The 21712-nt window shown below is 44.3% G+C and overlaps 1 protein-coding gene across 8 annotated transcripts in view; it reads left to right on the top strand.

The window, feature by feature from the left end:
- LOC137352094 (calmodulin-binding transcription activator 1-like) overlaps positions 1-21712 on the top strand; it is a 1221793-nt gene that overhangs the window by 1188087 nt on the left and 11994 nt on the right. For 5 of the 8 annotated variants that reach the window (XM_068017185.1, XM_068017181.1, XM_068017180.1 and 2 more), the window contains one exon: positions 20914-20982. The exons of 2 other annotated variants lie outside the window; for them this stretch is intronic. In XM_068017185.1, coding sequence (XP_067873286.1) covers positions 20914-20982 — 69 coding nt within the window. Of the gene's footprint in view, positions 1-20913; positions 20983-21712 lie in introns of those variants that run through there. One more of the 8 variants, XM_068017184.1, reaches the window with a different exon arrangement.

Here is a 21712-nt window from a genome sequence, read left to right as displayed (position 1 = left end):
GTCACGAGCATTGGCCGGCTATTTGTCTGCCGAGGGCGTCAAAGTCGAGCTCGGTCTGTCTGCATCCCTAACTCCACAGTTGTGCATTTTCCAGTATGAGTCATAGATAGAGATCAGGTGCAGTACCCTGGTTGATGCTTACCACCCTCACCAACCCCACCCTAACCTGCCACAGTCCACGGATGGAACCAGCGTAACCTCTAGTTTTTTTTTGAGTGCGCAGGCAATTTGTTTAAGTGCACAGCTCCTTTAATTGTTTTGTGCAGCTGCGCAAGCGTGGTGACTTAAAAGCCACCAACTTGTGCGCAGCCTGCACGGGAACCTTTGGGTCGCTGTGCAACTGCGCAGCTTAGAGGAAACACTGGATGGAACACAAGACGTCATAGTCTGTCAGGCTGTTTACTACACTGAGCATTGTAGTTACCCACTAGCACAAGTTCAGCTGGTTTGAGTACTGTATAATGCCCCTCAGTCCAATCTATAACCCCTGCTCTCCCCCACCCCTCCCCCATGTTTACACTGGTACAGGAGGATAATTAGCCACAGGTAATAGTTGTACAAGAAATAGTGTAATCCTGTTTACACTGTTGTTCATGGCAGGGTGATGCTGTTGGCACTACTATCCAGTGCAAGATGCTCCATTCGCACTATTGTTCACAAGTGGAGTGGCTATATCTATTCCACTTACAACAGGGCTACCGATTCCAAGAGTGAACACAGGAAGATAGTTTATTTATTTAGAGATACAGCACTGAAACAGGCCCTTCGGCCCACCGAGTCTGTGCCGACCATCAACCACCCATTTATACTAATCCTACACTAATCCCATATTCCTACCACATCCCCACCTTTCCTATATTCTCCTACCACCTACCTATACTAGGGGCAATTTATAATGGCCAATTTACCTATCAAACTGCAAGGTTTTTTTTGGCTGTGGGAGGAAACCAGAGCACCCTGCGAAAACCCACGCAGACACAGGGAGAACTTGCAAACTCCACGCAGGCAGTACCCAGAATTGAACCCGGGTCACTGGAGCTGTGAGGCTGCGGTGCTAACCACTGCACCACCCACAGTTGCACTTACCCTACTTTTCACAGCAGTAGTAGCTTAGAGGGATTACAATTACCCCCTGCACAGTTTTTAAACAACTAGGTTAATGAGTTTGCCTTACATTCTATTCTGCACATTTTAATACAATTGCTTATTTTCAATAAACCAGCAGGTTCAAATAGTGCAGCCAGGAATTTAACAAACTAAAAATGCACACAGAGGAAACAAAACTCCAAAATGTTTGAAGAAGGATCATTTACGTCATGGATCCATTGGTGTCCACCTGTTGCAGTGGTTCCAAACCTGCCCCCTAATGTGCCCCATAACCTCCCAGAATCACATGTAGCAAAGTTGATCCCAGCATAACAAGCCATGCCAGGGAATGGGTCACATTTGTGCCGTTGTGGGTGGTGTATGCACGGTCAAAGAGCAATAATGCAGAGAGGACTGCCCTACAGAGAGCATCCAATACAACCCAAGCACATTCAATATACACTGATTGTTGTACAACACTGGGGCACTGTATACCAATATAACTAATAGGTATTCCCCAGTATAAAGAGAATTATCAACTTGTATTTATATAGCATCTTTAACATAGTAAAACATCCCAAGGTGCCTCACAGGAGTACTATCAGGCTGCTGAACAATATAACCAGAGACCTCAAGGGCATGAGCTAGGGATTTACAAAGAGCTGCTAACCTACTGAAATTTTCCTCAACAGTTGACCTCTGCTGTGCTCACTCAGACCACTTACCCACATAAAGTACCTGAGCAGTGGCATTTAACAGTCAAGCCAGTTTAAACTCAAATCCATCTTAGCAACTGTGAGCAATTCCACTGGCAATCTGATTGTTCAGCTTGATCCAAATTATGGTCTTCGAGTGTCAGTACAACAGAGGCACTTCCCCCCTTACTGTACTTTTGCTCACTTTCTCAGTTCCCAATTGCTGCACAGTCATGCACCTGTGCAGCATAGAGGGAACGTTGTTCGTATGTGCCACGCTGAGAACAAACAGGCTGTGCATAAGAAGCAGTCCCTTTAAGATGCACACATGCTCAGCTGCGCATCAGTTCTAAAGGGACGTCAAGTGCAAGATACGGGCCACACGCAGTGTAGGAAAATTAGAAGGCACATTGGGTGCTGAGCTCCTCCAACCCCATTGACATAGTTTGGAAAGAGGCATGCCTTCTCTCCCCTAGGTAGTGTTCCCTTTCTAAATCAGTCTCAATAAGATGCACTAAGAGTTCACACTAAGAGTTTACCACTCCAGTCATCTCCACCACAATTGGCCTTCTCTCTCTCTTATTACTATGGTCATTTCTTCTTTAAATATTCCTCTACTGTCCCTCCTGAAACTCCAGCAACTACCCCGCCCCACACATACCTCTTCCTACCAATGGCCTCACTCTGTCGAAATCAAGCAGTCTTAGAGTGATACAGCACCGAAACAGGCCCTTCGGCCCACCGAGTCCACGCCAACCATCCATTTATACTAATCCTACATTAATCCCATTTTCCCTCTCACATCCCCACCTTTCTTCAATTCAGGGACAATTTTTTTTTACAATGGCCAATTTACCCATCAACTCGCAAGTCTTTGGGTAATTTCACTTAACCTGCAGGAAACTGATGGATGGGATCAGATCGGCTGCCAGTTTCCTGCTAACAGGGTTCACAAGAACACAAGAAATAGGAGCAGGAGTAGATCATATGTCCCATTGAGCCTACACCATCATTTAATCTAATCATGGCTGATCTTAGGCTTCAACTCCACTTTCTCACCCACTCACCATATCCCTTGATTCCCTGAGAGATCAAAAATGTCTATCCCAGTCTTAAATGTATTGAACAATGGAGCATCCAAAACCCTCTCACAGAGAATTCCAAAGATTCACAACCGTTTGACTGAAGTAATTTCTCCTCATCTCAGTCCTAAATGATCAGCCCCTTATCCTGAGACTGTGCCCCGACCAGTGGAAACAATCTCTCAGCATCTACCCTATCCAGCCCTTTGGAATGTTTGAAAATTATCCTCGCCAAGATTTATCATAGCATCTTCTACTCTAGCTTATGCTTTCCCAGGAGCTCCCCAGCTCTCTCAGTCTTCTCATCCTCCTATAATCTACAGACAATTGCAACCCAAGCTTAATGTTACTTACATTTAACTACCCCTCAACACTCCACAATAGGAGAAGCTGAGGATATATACCCAGCTGCCACTATATAGAGATTTGCCTCAGCTGTTGGCTCCAATTTATCTTAGGATTTGCCTATTTAGAGCACTTTGTCACAAGACATTCCTCAGCAGTGGCCTTAAAGGGTCAGGCCGTGTTAAACTCAGCTCCACCTTAGCAGCCAGCATGCTCCTAACCCCATATTACCTTATGAGCAATGCCACAGTTGCTCAGCTAGTTCAATTTAACTCTTGATTGGCTCCAACTTCTCTCCTACCTCTTTTACCCTTAATTGTGTCTTGCACCTAGGGCCTTGGCCCCTCACAGTACAAACTACCTGTTGTATTACCATTTATTTCTTATCAGTAGATTTCTGCAGGAACCATTTTTTGATGTAATATATTGCAGCTTTAAACAAATGACTAAAAGATTAATACACATTATCAAGGAATTCATTGGCTTGTTTGGGTCTTTTTGACCTCAGTCACGAATGAGTTGTGATTAAATGATACTGCTCAGAAATATTAAAAAATGATTTCTATCAACATGCAGTCATATTAGTGTGTGATATGTGAAATGATATGATCCTGTTATGTCATTTGTGAGCTGGCCTGTTGTTATGGATTTCTAGTCTTGCTGCATCTCTACACTGTCACTAATATTTTTAAGTTCCTACAGTCATGATGTTTACCGAATGCACATTGTGGGGGGTAGTGTCACTGTGTAAGGTACTGGGTGATACCGGACAGGAGTTGCCTGCGTCCAATGTGTGGCAATACCGTGAACAGAATATTTTTGACAGCACTTACAGTGTCATCATGCACACTGAATGTTGCAACTCTTCACCTCCTATTGCTGTGACCTGGGTCATGTGGCATCTGAGGCCATTACGTGCAGAGATGCCCAACCTTGAGCTGACAAAGTCAACAAGCCAGGCAAACTAGATTGGAAGTAATGGGGAGGATCCCCAGTTAAATGCTGGTGGCGTCTTCAAAGCTTATAATGAGAGGGCACAACAAGGCTGGCAGCATCCTAGAACCTGGCTCCTTTAATGTAAGAGGCCCACCATTTCAGTGATGGGGAGTAGATTTTCAGGCACAAGTTTGAGGTTCATGAATTTAACAAAAAGTGTGAAATTAAAATTAATTGAAGGCTTACACCAGGAGCTGGGTCCACCATTTGTGCTTCTCTGAACTAGATTACACAAACACTCGGGTAGAAATTCGTCTTGGGTGGTGACGCAAAATGGATGGTATTTGATCAGCCTCCTGTTATACACAGCGTCTGATATTTACTGCAATGGAACTGAACATCAGGTATTGTGTAAAACAGGCAGCCGATCCAATATCATCCGTTTTGTGTCACCACTCGAGACGAATTTCTACCCCTCATTCCTGTATTGACGTCATCGTCAATGGCAGGTATCTCAGGCAGTCTAGTGGATCACCAGGGGTTCAGGATCACACGCAGGTCCTATAATCCTGTTCACTGGAGCTTTGCAAGTTGCTGCAGTGGATGATTCACATCAATGAGAAAAGAGGTTTTCCTGCTCCATTGTGTGGAAATGGAAGTTTTAAATCCTAGCTCACAAACACTTCTAGAGCAGAAAGCACAACACAACAACTGAGAGCTGTGCACTATCCTTCTGCTGTCACTTGTGGGAGACATTCACACCTTTGAGTTGTGGTTATCACACTGGTGAAGAGCAATGATTACGACTGTTACAAGTGTAACAGTGGCACCTCATTGCCAGATCAGTTGACCCAATTTGCAACGGGAGCTCCTGTTGGGAATTCTGGTGCTGATACCAAACTGTCCTGTTCAAGGGCTGGGGTGATTTTCCATCCATTAAATCCCAACCCTCACACCTGGTTTCACTCCCGTCAAGTGAAGCTGTGCATTAGAAACATTCAATCTTCTCCTCAGATCCTTCTGTTGCCCAAATACGCAAACAGCTTGGAATATAGACTCAGCCACCAGCCTCACCCTGTTGAAAAGTGGGGAATCCCTGTGCAGCACAATCTTCCCACCCCCTGTCATTTATCGATTTTGCACTATTGTTTTTAATGCATATGATTCATAGGCATGAAAGGTAAAGAGAGAGAAAAGTTATTGCTCTCCTTTCAATTCTGGTAAGTCATGCACATTTAAACACGAACAAGCCAATAAATTGTTAATTGCCAACTCTGACCACAACCACAATGACAGGAATCAGCTGAGTGTCAAAAAACCCTAACATTATATCCTGAATAACCCACAATGCCATACCATGCTATTAATGGATAATGTATTTGTGCCCAGTCCTGTATTTACAATTTTAACAGAGGCATTAGCTTATGTAATTTAAATGGGTCAGCTTTGCTGTCAAAATGGCCGACAGAGGAATTTGCTATGGATGCAGTAACGGTTGGTTTAATAATCTAAACACAGTGCAATTTCCAGGCTGGGATTGACTAAGAATTATCGCAGTAAAGTAAGATCTTGAGTTGTCAGCCAAACCCAGGAAACTGCTAGGTGAAGTATTGCTCTGAATGTGATTACATGTTACATTTGGGTACCTTTGTGCCTGACGTGATAAATGGCTGGCACAGAGATAGGCTGGATGATTCCAAAACAATGGAAAGGATTGACCTGAATGAACTGCAAAATCCAATTTTATTCTTATTTATTGCTTTGCTAGCTCCTACTGTTTTGCCAGTCAACCTGTTGGCAGCTCCTGGGCAGTTTTGCACTTATATCAGGTCAATTAGCTACGTAATAGCAAAATATTGTGGATGCTGGAACTCTGAAATGAGAATAGAAAGTGCTGGAAATACTCAGCAGGTCTGGCAGCATCTGTGGAGAGAGAAACAGAATTAACATTTCAGGTCTGCGATCCTTCATCAGAATTAGTTACATAACTCCTTGGACTTGTTACCCATCCCTTGGCCAGGCAATCGGCTAGAACATAAGAAATAGGGGCAGGAGTAGGCCATTTGGCTCTTGGAACCAGGTCCAACATTCATTAAGATCATGGCTGATCTGATTGTGGCCTTAACTCCACTTTCCTGCCTGCCCCCCATAACCCTTGATTCTCTTGTAGATCAAAAATCTTGTCTAACTCAGCCTTAAATATATTCAATGACCCAGCCTTCACTGCTGTCTGGGGAAGTGAATTCCAAAGATTAACAACCCTGTGAGAGAAAATATTCCTCATCTCCATCTTGAAAGGGAGACCCCCTTATTTTGAAACTTTGCCCCCAGTTCTAGATTGCCCCACAAGGGGAAACATCCTCTCAGCATCTACCTTGTCAAGCCCCCTCAGAATCTTTTATGTTTCAGTAAGATCACCTGTCATTCTTCTAAACTCCAATGAGTATAGGCCCAACCCGCTCAACCTTTCCTCACAACACAACCCCTTCATCCCAGGAATCAGCCTAGTGAACCTTCTCTGAACTGCTTCCAATGCAAGTATATCTCTTCTTAAGTAAGGAGAACAAAACTGTACTCAGTACTCTAAGTGCGGTCCCATCAATGCCCTGTACAGTTGTAGCAAGACTTCCCTACTTTTATACTCCATCCCCCTCGCAATAAATGATAACGTTCAATTTGCCTTCCAAATACTTGCTGTACCTGCATGCTAACTTTTTGTGATTCATGTACAAGGACACCCAGATCCCTCTGTATTGTAGCATTCTACAGTCTTTTTCCATGTAAATAATAATCTGCTTTTCTATTCTTCCTGCCAAAGTGGACTGTCTCACATTTTCCCATAATATACTCCATCAGCCAAACTTTTCCCACTCCCTTAACCTATTTATATCTCTTTGCAGACACTTTGTGTCCTCCTCACAACTTGCTTTCCTACCTATCTTTGTATCGTCTGCAAATTTGGCAACAATACAATCGGTCCCTTCATCCAAGTCATTAATATAGTTGATAGTAAATTGTTGAGGCTTCAGCATTGATCTCTGTGGCACTCCACTATTTACAGTTTGCCAACCTGACCTATTTATCCCGACTGTCTGTTTCCTTTTAGTTAGCCAATCCTCTATCCATGCTAATATATTACCCCCAACACCATAAGCTCTTAACTTGTGTAGTAACCTTTTATGTGACACCTTATCGAATGCCTTTTGGAAATCCAAATACACTACATCTACTGGTTCCCCGTTTATCCACCCTGCTTTTTAAATCCTCAAAGGACTCTGATAAATTTGTCAAACATGCTTTCCCTTTCATAAAACCATGTTGACTCTGCCTGATTGCATTATGATTTTCTAAATGTCCTGCTACTACTCCCTTAATAATGGATTGCAGCATTTTCCCAATGACATGTTAGGCCAACTGGCCTATAGTTTCCTGCTTTTTGTCACCTAACCACACCGCCCCCCCCCCCCACCTCACCCCGCTCTTGAATAGAGGTGTTACATTTGCTATTTTCCAATCCACTGGGACATTTCCAGAATTTCGAGAATTTTGGAAGATTGCAGCCAATGCATCCACTATCTCTGTAGACACTTCCTTTAAGACCTTAGGACATGACCCAGGGGACATGTCAGCCTTTAGTCCCATTAGTTTTCCTAGTACTTTTTCTCTAGCAATAGTGATTGTTTTGGGTTCCTCTCTCCCTTTTGCCTGTTGATTTTCTGCTGTTGTTGGGATGCTTTTTGTGTCTTCTACTGTGAAGACAGATACAAAATACTTGTTCAAAGTCTCTGCCATTTCCTTGTTTCACATTATTAATTCCTCAGTCTCATCCTCTAAGGGACCAACACTTACTTTAGCCAATCTCTTCATTTTTATATATTTGTAGAAGCTTTTATTGTCTGTTTTTATATTTCTTGTTAGTTTACTCTCATACATTAATTTCTCCCTTTTTTTAAGTCATCCTCCGCTGGTTTCTAAAATTGCCCCAGTCTTCTGGCCTACCATTAATTTTTGTAGCATTGTACACCTTTCTTTCAATTTGATACCATCCTTAACTTCCTTAGTTAGCCACGGATGATGCATCCTTCTCATAGAGTCTTTCTTTCTCAATGGAACATACCTTTGTTGAGAGTTATGAAATATCTCCATAGATGTCTGCCACTGTTTTTCTGCTGCCTAACCTTTTAACTTATTTTCCCAGTCCACTTTAGCCAACTCTGTCTTCATACTCTTGTAATTGGTTTTATTTAAGTTTAAGACACTAGTTTCAGACCCAAACTTCACACCCTCAAACTGAATGTGAAATTCTATCATGTTATGATCACTCTTGCCTAGAGGATCCTTTGAGGTCATTTATTAATCCTGTCTCATTGTACATTACCAGATCTAAAATAGCCTGCTCCTGGGTTGGTTCCAGAATGTATTGTTCGAAGAAACTGTCCCTAATATACACTATGAACTCATCCTACAGGCTACCTTTGCCAATTTGATTAGTCCAGTCTATCTGAAGATTAAAATCACCCACGATTATTGCAGTACCTTTCCTACAAGCCCCCATTATTTCTTGATTTATATTCTGTCCTACCGTGTAGCTACTGTTAGGGAAGACCTATAAACTACTCCAACCAGTGACTTCTTTCCTTTGCTATTTCTTATCTCCACCCAAACTGATTCAACGTCTTGATCTTCTGAGCCAAGATCATTTCTTACAACTGTACTAATCTCATCCTTTATTAACAGTGCTACCCTACCTCCTTTTCCTTTCTTCCTATCCTTCCGAAATGTCAGTTCCCAACCTAAGTCAACTTGCAACCATGTCTCAGTAATGGTTATCTTATCATACACATTTATTTCTATTTGAGCTATCAATTCATCCATCTTATTACGAATGCTGGTGCGTTCAGATAAAGTGCCTTTAATTCTGTTTTTTTTTACCATTTTTCCCTACTCTGACCTTATTTGCTGGTGCTCATGTTTGCATGCTCTGTCCCTATCACACTCTGGTTATCATTACCCTTATTGCTACCTTGCACTATTTCCTTGTCCTTTCTCATTAAATTTCTAAACTTCCCCTCACCTGAATCTCCCCCGGCCCCCCCGCCAACTATTTAGTTTAAAGTCCTCTCTACAGCCCTAGTTATACAATTTGCCAGGACACTGGTCCCAACGCAGTTCAGGTTCTGAAGGCTGTCCCAACGGTACAGTTCCCTCTTTCCCAGTAATGGTGCCAGTGCCCCATAAATCGAAACCCATTTCTCCCACACCAACCTTTGAGGCACGCATTCAACTCTCTGATCTTATTTACCCTATGCCAATTAGCTTGTGGCTCAGGTAATAATCGAGAGATTATTACCTTTGTGGTTCTGTTTTTAATTTAGCCCCTAGCTGCTCATACTCCCTCAGCAGAACCTCTTTCTTAGTCCTACCTATGTCATTGGTACCTACATAGACCACGATAACTGAATCCTTCCTCTCCCACTCCAAGTTCCTCGTCAGCCCCAAGGAGATATCCATAGCCCTGGCACTGGGCAGGCAACATAGCCTTTGGGACTCATGCTGTCAAGTGCAGCGAATGGTATCTATCCCCCAAACTATACAGTCCCATGCTACCACTACATTCCTTTATACTCCCACCACTTGAATGGCCCCATGCACCACAGTGATATGGTCAGTTTGCGCATCCTCCCTGCAGTCCCTGCTGTATTCCACACAAACTGCAAGAACCTCAAAACTGTTGGACAAGGGCTGAGGCTTCTCTATTACTACCTTCTGGATCACTCATAATCACACCTGCCTGTCCCTGACCAAATCTGAAGTACCCAGCCTAAAGGGTGTAACTGCCTCGTAGAATAAAGTGTCCATGTAACTTTCCCCTCCCTGATGCATCCCAGTGTCCAAATCTCGGACTCCAGCTCATCAAGTCTGAGCCGGAGTTCCTCGAGCCTGCAGACACTTACTGCAGATGTGGTCGCAGTGGATCACACTGGTCTCCACCAGCTCCCATAGGCTATAGCTGCAACACATCACCTGTCCTGCCATCTCTATTGTGTTTTATTTAACTAATTAGGTTTCAAGTTTAGAAATATCACTATTACTTTGTAGTTATATTATGCAGTTAAACTAGTTAAGCTACACATTTAATACAATACTTATATCTCCCAGTACCAGTTTAAACTACTGCCCCAGTTTAGAAAGGAAAAAAACCTTAAAACTCACCAACCAATTACCCACCTGCACCCTAATTAATGCCTCTGGGCTTCAGCTCTCAGGTCTCACTGTCTCCAGCTCCCTCTCTTGAATCACTACTTGTTCCGTAAAAGATCAGAACAGCACTTCCTCCCTCAATGCACCGAATTCCCATACTTAGCAAATTGCCGATTTAAGCACTGTCTCGCAGGACACAGTCAAGTAGAACTTCATGCTACTTACTGTTGGAAAATAAACAAGCCCACTAGTTACCTGATTTGTACTTGGAATTGGTGATGATCAAAGGGAGAGTCGCCCTAAGCTGTTCCATCATGCTTATTCAGCTGCTCCTTGTTTAATTCAGATTGAAGGAGATCAGTGTCCATGTGCTGGCTGCCTGCATTGGAATTGCTAAACCTTGGCCTGCTTTTTGTGGGTTTGTGAATCTCTGATACTGGGAAGACCATGGCCGGAATTTTACAGTAGGCGGACTGGAGCTGGCCACTGACTGAAAAGTTGGTGACGACCTTGCACCTGCCTCACCCGGGGATCCGACCCATATTTTGCAGGTCTCCGGGCTTCATTTGGTGTGAGGCAGGACTTCCACTGTTGGGACTGCAGCCCAGCATGACGGGAGGAAGCCTGGAAGCTGAGACAGCAGGTAATTTTTGGTTGCCTTGCCAGGGGTAATCGGTCAGGCCCTGGCGAGGCAAGGGTGGTCGATTGGGGGAAAAGGGGGGGGGGCGTGTTGGGTTTTGGGGGTGGTTGGGGTCGCGGGGGTGGTTGGGGTAGCGGTGGGCGACCCTCCATTGGGCACAGGGTGCCCGACCATGAGGGCCACCCCAGGATGCTCGGAATCCGCCTGGTTTTGCCAGGCGGCTTCTTTGGTCCTCGGCCGCCTGACCAGCCACATGTAAAATCAACGTGGAGAGGGGCGAAGGCCCTTAAGTGGCCACTTTACATAGGGCGGCACAGATTAGAGAATTGGGTCCACAAATTTATACCAACAACAACAGCTTGTATTTGTATAGCACCTTTAACATAAGAGCATTATGCTTCACAAGAGCATTATCAAACAAATATTGAAATCGAGCCACATAATGAGATTTTGGGCTGGATTTTGCCACGGGCTTTGGGACCCCAATGTTGGGACCAAATGGGAGTTCCGATCCGCACTTGTCAGCAGCGAGACCGTCTCGGCAATCTTCCGGGGGTGGCCTCCTCATTGGCCGCCTTTGCATTTGAGGATGGCAGGAGGGCTCTCAATGCTGCCAGCCCAATCAGACGGCTGGCAGCTCTGGAGCCTTGGCAGGACCACCAGGAGAGGTGGGCACTGCTGAGAGGTCGGGGACTGCAAGGGCACCTCATTATGGACTACCCAGTCTCAAGATGGAGGAATGCTGGATTGTGGCCTTTCATGCTCGCGGCTTCGTCAATGGGGCATGGAGCCTCCAGCTCCAATGACCATCACCCCCCCGCCCACCCCACCCAGCCTGCTGCAGGAAGGCCACCGCCATTGAGCTGGCTGTCCCCACATGTGATGGGGGGCTGCTTCGCTGGCGGCAAATTGTCTGCAAGGCTGCAAAATTGCCTGTAATTGGGGCCATGACTATCTGAATTGGTTGCCTGCCATAATAGAGCGGGCAGCTGATCCAGTTCGCAGCCCATCCCTGGGAAAGTTTCCCTGGCAGGAATGCGTCGGGGAGCTGTCCCCTGCCTCCAGATCTGCCATCACGCAGACAGGAAAATTTAGCCATTAGTGCAGATGACCAATAGCTTGATCAAAGAGGTAGGTTTTAAGTAGTGTCTTAGAAGAGGAAAGAGAGGCTGAGAGGTTTAGGGAGGAAATTCAGAGCTTAGGGCCTCGACAGCTGAAGGCATGATCGGCAGTGGGAGAGCAATGGAAATCAGAGATGCTCAAGAGGCCAGAATTGGAGGAGCAAAGAGATCTCGGAGGGTTTTAGGACTGGAGGAGGTTGCAGAGCTAGGGAGCACCAAGGCCATGGAGGGATTTGAAAACCAAGGAGGAGAATTTTAAAATTGAGGCATTGCTTAACCGGGAGTCAGTGCAGGTCAGCAAGCACAGGGGTGATGAGTGAACGGGACTCTCTTTGAATGCAGCTTGCTGCTGGGAGTCCAGGGTCGGGAAATTTACACTGGGGTTCCTGGCCTAAAATTCCACTGTGTGATATTAAGGTACAAGCATTTTAAAATGCTTGTTTGAAGTGCCATGGTCCACTGCTTTAATGGGTGTGTTAACCCATTTGAGGTTAAAATAACAGATAAAGTCACGTCAGGTAAACCTGTTAAGTGCTTCTACCCCAGTATCACACAGTGAAATTTCAATACTGTTGTGTAAGTGGACATCAATTCATAGGACTGAACAATGCTGCTGGGCTTCTCAATCTTTCAACCTTTGAGAATGTAGGGAATAGGAGCAGGAGTAGGCATACAGCTCCTCGAACCTGCTCTGCCATTTAATAAGATCACAGCTGATCCTTGACCTCAACTCCACTTTCCTGCCAGATCCCATATCCCTTGACTACCCCCTCAAGTCCAATAATCTATTGATTTCAGCCTTGAATATACTCAACAATTGAACTTCCTCTGGCATAGAGAATTCCAAAGATTCTCAGCCCTCTGAGTGAAGAACTTTCTCCTGATTTCAGTCCAAAATGGCTATCGCCTTATTCTGAGACTATGCCCTCTAATTCTAGACTCTCCAGCCAGGCAAAGCAGCTTCAGAATCAAGCCCTCTCAGAATCTTGTATGTTTCAATCCAATCAACTCCCATTCTTCTAAACTCCAGAGATTATAAACCCATTCTACTCAATCGCTCCTCATAGGACAACTCTCTAATCCCAGTAATCAACCTAGCGAGCCATAGTTGCATCCCTTCTAATTTAAGTACATCCTTCCTTCGTACACAGTACTCCAGGTATGGTCTCACCAAATCCCTGCTGAATTGCAGCAAGACTTCCTATTCCTGTACTCCAACCCCCTTGCAATAAAGACCAATTTACCATTTGCCTTCCTAATTGCTTGCTGTACCTGCATGTTAACCTTCTGTGTTCCTTGTACAAGGAGACCTAAATCCCTCTGAACACCAACATTTAATAGTTTCTCACCACTTAACAAATAATCTGTTTTTCTATTCTTCCTATCAAAGTGAATATCCTCATATTTCCCCATATTATACTCCATCTGCCACCTTCTTGCCCGTTTAACTTATCCATATCCTTTTGCAGACTCTTTGTATCATTTATGTCTCTTTATGCTGCTGAATTTTTATCCTCTCAGACCAGAAAGTAACATGGTTCACAGGTAGATTGACACTGTGTGATATTAGCATCTCGGCACTTCATGCATTCTGATGAAATTCATCTGGCTACTGTTTTAATAAAAGTGTTTATTACCTTTAAGTTACATGGGGACAGAGGGTACTCGAGTAAAGAAGTACAGTTAAATTTGTACAAGACATTGGCTATACCCATGAGTGTTGCATGCAGTTTTGGGGCCCCATTATAGAAAGAACGTCAACACGATAGAGAGCATACAGCATAAATTCACCAGGGTGGGACCAGGAATGCGGAACAATAGTTATGAGGAGAGACTTGAGATACTGGAACTGCTTCCACTGAAGCAGAGAAGGCTGAGGAGATTTAAAAGTTTATACAAATTATGAAAGGTTTTGAGAGAATGGATAGGGAAAGACAATTTCTTTTGGTTGGGGAGTCAGCGATGAGGGGTCATCAGTTTAAAATTGTGACTGAGTGAGGAGAGGTGAAGCAAAATATGTTAATTTCACAGAGGATTGTTGGAGCGTGGAATGTTTTGTCACAGGGAATGGTTGAGGCATCTTTTAAGGGAAAATTGGATAGTATTTGAAGCAGAGACAGATACAGGCCGGAATTTTATGACCCTCGCAAAGAGCAGAGTGGGTGCTCAGTGGGGCTCTTCCTGACCTGCTGCCGCCTCCACCACCATTTTATGCGGGGCGGCGGCGGCAAAAGAAGTCCCGCCCGTCCCAGGTCAATCAAGACCCTTAAATGGCCAATTACTGTTGGCAAACAGGCGGCCCAGGCCTGAGAAAAGCCGCCTGTAAAAAGTAGGTGACCTTCTGATGGCCTTGGGGGGCCCTCCTGATCGGGCACCATGTGCCCAACGGAGGGCCACCCCCGATGCTCCAACCACCCCTAACGCTCAACATGCCCCTGCCCCCCCAATCGATCCCCCTTGCCTTGCCGGGGCTTGACCGATCACCCCGGCAAGGCACCAAAAACTCACTTCTTTTCCGAGGACATCCTTCCTCTTCATTCTTGAAGCTGGGTTGCAGTCCCAGCAGTGGCCACCGCTCCCGGTAGCGCTGCTGGGACTAAGAGCTGCCGGCTCACTGATTGGCTGGCAGACCAATTAAGGGCCTAAGGACCATAAAATGCAGTCTGGATCCCCAGGCCCTGCAGAAGCGGGATCGCCACCGACTTTTCAGTCGGTGGACAGCTCCAGTCCGACGAGAGTAAAATTTCGGCCGCAGGGGATGAGGAGAGAGTGGGCAGTGAGATTAGTGCTCGAATGAAGAGCTGGCACATACATGATGAACCAAATGGTCTCCTTCAAAAGTCTATGATTAAGTACCTTTGGTAGAATAATGGACAGATAAATTTCATACAGATGTGCTGAATGTGCTAATGTCACAAGGAGTGATTCCAAGGCCTTAATGACTATGCCACTTGAGTTTCTTTGTTAAGACTAATCAGCTGGTTTAACTTGTGACAACTGTAACTTAATCAGTTGCTTGAGGTCAAAGTTGGATGATGCATCCGTCTCATCATTCATTTCATTAGCAATAAATTATTCTTGTGTGCTGTCCCCAGGATGTAGTTGAAGTTTTCATCTGGCTCATGAGACCTATAAACTCATCCCTTTCACCACTTTTATTTTATCTGGTCATTATAATATTGTTGTTTATTCTGCAAGCCCTTACCTACAATTACACTGATGTATCTGAGGGGAAGCTAGATAAGCACGTGAAGGAGAAAGCAGTAGAATAATAGGTTGGTAAGATGAGATGATGTAAAATGGGAAGAGGCTCATGTGGAGCACAAATGCCAGCATAGACCTGTTTCTGTGCTGTAAATACTATGCAACTCTCTCAAACAATCCATTGGAATCTGTGAAAGAGTAACTCAGTGTGGCTCACATATCAGCTTCCATCACTGTTTCTGGTAGGGGTATTCTTCTTGAGCACAAACATCAAGGCTGACACTCTAGTGCAGTACTGAGGGAGTGCTGCACTGTCGGAGGTGCCATCTTTTGGATGAGAAGTTAAACTGAGGCCCCATCTGCCAGCTTGGGTGGATGTAACAGATCGAAGAAGAGCAGGGGAGTTATCCTCAGTGTTCTGGCCGGTATTTATCCCTCAATCAACGTCACACAAACAGATCATCTGGTCATTATCACATTGCTGTTTGTGGAAGTTTGCTGTGCGCAAATTGGCTGGCACATTTCCTACATCACTACAGTGACTACACGTCACTGGCTTAAAGCAGGTGGTTATGAAAAGCGCTATATAAATGCAAGTCTTTCTTTCTTTGTATTTATAAAAATATTGTCCTCACCTCTCCCTTTCTTTTTTTGGTGATGATCTTGACTTTATGCCCTCTACTAACAAAAGAAAGAATATTTCCATAACCTTTGCCCTTTCCTCTCAGCATTGTGCTATAGGAGATGTGGGGGCTTGAACAGCGTGAAATGGGCTATAGTGAGTCAGCAGAAGGTTTTACGCTGTTTCCAATTATCCTTTCCATTGGGTGTAAACAGGCTGTTGACTCATTTCACGCTTTTGCCAAACTGCCACACCACCCCGCCCACCACCCCCCCCCCCACCCAGCCCTGCTGAGTTTGAGACCAGTAAGTATGGTTTAATGGAATATAACAATTGATTATTTTTTAGTTTAGAGATACAGCACTTTAACAGGCCCTTCGGCCCACCGAGTCTGTGCCGACCATCAACCACCCATTTATACTAATCCTACACTAATCCCGTATTCCTATCACATCCCCACCTGTCCCTATATATTTCCCTACCACCTACCTATACTAGGGGCAATTTATGATGGCCAATTAACCTATCAACCTGCAAGTCTTTGGCATGTGGGAGGAAACCGGAGCACCCGGAGGAAACCCACACAGACACAGGGAGAACTTGCAAACTCCGCACAGGCAGTACCCAGAATCGAACCCGGGTCCCTGGAGCTGTGAGGCTGCGGTGCTAACCACTGCGCCAATGTGCCCGCCCATGTGATGTCTTCATCACATTCAAATTTTCTCAGTGCATTAAGAATATTATTCTTTGCTTGATGATACGCCACCTGACACGGGTTAGATACGACACACAACTGAGAAATTGTGATGGGTGTCTAGCCCTTTAAGGGTGATGTTTCCTTGTTCTATCTAAAGGCCAACCCTTTTCCACATCATCTTCGGTCCATTTCCTTTCATTTCCCCCTCCCCGACACAAACTGTGTCTATGTAAATGCACGCTGTTCCATTGTGTGAGATCAGGAGGCAAGCCTGCACTTCTAACTCAACATGTGGGGACAGGACTAAAAAGGAATGCTGCTTCAGGATGTTTCAGCATTCAACCTAAGAGTTTTGAGCTGCTCAGAGAACCCAGTTGCTGGTGTATCCAGAAAACTTAAAGCTTTGAGGACAGCCGGATTGCACCCCAACTCATGAAGCCAATCTGTGAAGGAAGAAACCAGCCCCTATACAGATCTCGGTAGCATCATAGGAACAGGAGGAGACCATTCAGCCCCTTGAACCTTCTGTTCAATCAGATCAGTGCTGATCTGCACCTCAATTCCACTTTTTCTCCATATCCCTCAATACACGTAGCTGACAAAAATCTATCAACCTGCGTCTTGAAAGCTCCCCCAGCATCCACAGCCTTTTTGGAGGAGAGAGTTCCAGATTTCAGCTATCATTGGTGTGAAAAAGTGCTTCCTGAGTTTGCTCCTGAATCGCCAAGCACTAATTTTATGATTATGAAGCCTTCTTTGAAACTGTGGCTACAAACCAGCCTAGGCCTGCCAGAGATGAATGCATAGCCAGGGGTGCCAGAGATGAATGCTATTCATCTCAGGAGAATTTGGGAACACCACAATAACTCTTCCCTCAAGCTGGTGCTGTCCAATTAGAAAGGAGTCAACGGTCATCAGAATAGCTGCAAAATACTGGTACTCCTCAATTTATAATGAATGTGATTTCAGTTAAATGCCATGGATCACTTAAGATTCCTGTCATCCACTTCTTAACTAACAGCCACTAATGACAGATATAGTTTCTTGGAAAAGGAGATTGAAAAGACAGCATGGATGACACCTCAGCAAAGATTTTAGGAAACAACATCAGGACCCCACACCAAGGCCCTAGCTCACGTAAGAGCCAGGCTCCTGTGTAATGGCCAACTAGTTAACCCTATGAATATCAGTATTGGAAATACTAGTGAAAGACAACCCAGTCAGGTTGAGCAGTCGAAGCACTGCTGTTACACAGATACTTGGGTCCTGGAAACCATTTCAAGGAGCATCAGATGGCAATTCTCCAACATTTTTCTTGATCTCCAAAGTAATCACACAGCCCAGGATGAGACCTGATTGTTCCATATTGGCCAGGAAAACAGATCTATCGAATCTTTTGATTGACTCTTTCTTGGTAAGACAGGGTCAAGTTATTTCAAAAGATGAAGGAAATTCTCTCACCTAGTCTCCTCAATGGAGGAATGGTCTTGTTCCATCCCTCCTCACCCAAAAGCCTCCTTAAAAATGACCTCTTTCATCTCACCTGTGATTACCTCCCCTAACTCTTCTCTTAATTCCTCCTTGTGTCTGAATTCTGACCCTCCATCCTCATTCCCTTCATCTCATCTATGAAGAACAATGGGATGCTTTGTGAGGCTAAAGGTGTTCTATAAATGTATGTTGTTGATGAATTCTCTCAATGTGATCGGTTTCCATTCAGACTTTAACTTACTCTTGTTCTGTGGAGTCAACAAAAATGGTAGCTGGCACTATTTGGTCCAGATCTCAATGCATTGCTCAACACCTCTTGAGATCCTTTTTACTCTCAATGCACTTCCAGACTATCTCCATTCACTGTGATCTCCTTCTGTCACATTAATATTGGTCCCAATTTTAAGTCACCCAAAACCCATTCACTTACATAGATTTAAAGTTGGGCCTATTGCCTCTGAAATCTTGTCCAGTGACAGCCTCTGTGTAATGGTTGTGCTTTTTGACCTGCTTGTGCATTGCACGCCTTGGCTCTTATTGTAATGATGACCCTAACTTGACAAGCTTCATTCCAAGGTCAAAAGTAAGTGGGAAAATTGGCAGTACGAGGATAGATTGGACTCATTTGTAATGTCTTCTGTTGTCGAATAGCCCACTGACATTCAATGTTCAAGTACTAATGGCCAAGTTAGCACCCATAAAGCCATATCCCAGCAATAAGTCTGTACTAGAGGCAGAAGAAAGTTGGTCAGGAATAATGAGGGAGGGAGGAAAATGAAAAATAGTTGATTGAGAAGAATCCATTCAGTTACAAATTGTCACCAACCAGTCACACTGTGAAGGGTGTTTACTGAATACACCTGCCAGAAATTATTTCACTTTGGACGATAATCAGTCTGTATAATGTAAGCTTTCTCTTGACTAACAAGTGCATCCTGGTCCAAACTGATCATCCTGAGCTTGGCTTAGTCAGTAGCATCTTCACCTCCGTGTTCGATGTATTTGTGTAACAGGTAAATCTGAATAGTTTGCCCCAGTTAAAGCTGCAGTTGACAACAAGTGGCCTAGTTTGTCACAACACTGACTATATCCTCAGTGGAACTTGCGTGTATATAGTTGGAAGGGGCAGGATGTAACTCTCTTGGGTGAAACAGACCCAAGAGAGAGAAAGGTGAAAATCTACCCAGGGCGTGGGGTGGGGGAATAGGGGCGGCTGCATGGCACTGTGGAGATCAGTAGACTGTCCTCTTAATCTGAGATTATTAAGATACCCTTTGTAAAATAATACTTTGGGTCCCATATGTTTTGTAGAAACTTTTGCAGTGGCAAGACTGTGTCGGCGAGCCGTCCTGACACTGCTCCCCAGTATTTTACCAGCCTACTGCCTCACAGCCCATCGCCCTGGGTCTGGTAAAATCCTGCCCCTTATTTCTACTCTACAGCCTTGGAATTATCCCCCAAATGACAGCCTAGTTTTGGAGTGCACTTTACAAAAAACCTCAAGAATGAAGCCATTAATGGGCCTAATTCCTCAACATCCCTTTAACATCCTTTTTGTTTGCCTCTCGCCTGGAAATTGCTGTGATTGATGCATTCGAATCAAATTTCTTTCTCAACTAATTGAACATGGCTGTTAATCCATTTTGAAGAAACATGTTGACACCTCCATTAAATGACATTGCAGAGGAGCTTTGATATAAATCTGTTAAAGGCCCAGTACTATAATGTCACTCAATGATCTTTTGCAGTACCCTATGTCTCCAAGTTAAAATCTACATTTTAGTTGAATTGGTGTGTGCTGGTGGATCCAGCTTTGTGACTGGGTGGGAGGGGCTTTCTGAGCCCAACAGGCTGCAGGGGCTGAGCTAACTATTGTCAGCTAACAATTCATTAACCTCAGCGACATTGGTTGTTCAAATGTGCATTCCCTTACTCTGTTGAGATCTGTTCCTTAACAGATATCCACCTACCATGACCTATAAAGAAAACTGTTCCAAAAAATTAATCTAACAGCCTGCTTTCAGGCAATGTTAAAACAGGGAATTTGGTTTGAATCATTGCAGACTGATGAAATGAAAGTCTCCTCTCTCTCGCCAGCAGTTAAAGGCCAAATGAAATAAATTCGGACAACCTCAAATTTAGAATAAACCTGCAAAAGAACGTTTTATACAAATAAACATCATCAGCCTGATGTGATATTGGTAACAGTCTCGTTAGAAATGTCTCTACAACTGTTTTGATGAAGGGGCTAACCCAGTGGTTTGGTATCTTCACTAAAACAGGGGACACAAACACATTACTAATCGTAGCACAATTTCAGCCATAAAATATATAATTGGGGGTCCACCATATCCAGAATAAACTGGAAATTGAACACTCCACACAGATTCACCACAGAGAATCACTGCAGTTCACACCAGCCAGCTGAGCGTGCTCAATTGCGATGTGAATCCTTCACCCTGAATGTCCTATCATTCTGAGTTCCCTTTTAGTGACGGGTAGCTCTGATCCTGAACGTCTCTGCTTCCGTACTGACTTGCAAAACAGGCACTGCAAATATGAGGAACTTAAACTGTCCAAGCGTCAGTTCTTTGTGCCCGATCTCTACTCAGTGTGAGGTTAAGCATGAATTCATAAATTCAGCAATTCGGGAGGAAAGCATAAAAGCAAATTGTCCAGCACACGGTTAATGTTCTGTGGCCTTTACCTGTACCCAATGTGAAATCAGACGCAACAAAAGATCAACCAAACACAACCAATTCCTCTAAAACACTTTACTATGGCTATCCACAGCGCACTGGGAGGAAAGAGAACCACATTTGCTGGAGTCTTAGAGCTGAACCCTTACATACGCGGAGGGAGGTAATCTATTACAACTTTCCATCTCAAAAATTGTACTTGTGTCATTCTGTCACTCTGCTTGTAATTATTCCATTGATGCTGCAAAGAAAAACATTTCTGGTTGTATTGTCATTAGAAATCTTGTTGTTGTAACATGTGCATTGTGAGCTGACTCAGTCCAAAAGTGAGCCTCAACTATGTAGACCAGTGGTTTTCAAATGTTACTCTTTGGAGTCCCTTTGCAAATATTGTTGCACTCCCAGGGATTTCCTGCTAAATATTGACACATTCCTCAGGATCCTCATCAAAATACTGACACATGCGCAAGCACCCTCCTGATAATATTGTCATATACCTTCAGGGACCCTCTACAAATACTGACACATTCTTAGTGATCCCCTACAAATATTGACACACTCCCAAGTATCTCCTACAAATACTGATACACTTACAGGGCTCCCTTCCAAATATTGACGCACTGCCAGGGATCCCTTGCTAATATTGACACATGCCCTGGGATCCCTTGCTAATATTGACACATGCCCTGGGATCCCTTGCTAATATTGACACATGCCCAGGGATCCCTTGCTAATATTGACACACCTCCAAATGACAGTGTCAGTCATCCAAGAGAAGCATATTGTTGCAGGAAAGTTTTTTTTTGCATTTGTACACAGCAACAGCAAAGTGCTAAATACAGAAAAAGATAGAGATCCACTCACCACAGAAACCCACTGTGGTCCCTTTGTGG

This window comes from Heterodontus francisci, chromosome 37 (genome assembly GCF_036365525.1).
Source record: "Heterodontus francisci isolate sHetFra1 chromosome 37, sHetFra1.hap1, whole genome shotgun sequence".
Classification (NCBI taxonomy): domain Eukaryota; kingdom Metazoa; phylum Chordata; class Chondrichthyes; order Heterodontiformes; family Heterodontidae; genus Heterodontus; species Heterodontus francisci.
The sequence above is the reverse complement of the archived record's forward strand: the minus strand, read 5'-3'. Positions and strand labels throughout refer to the sequence as shown.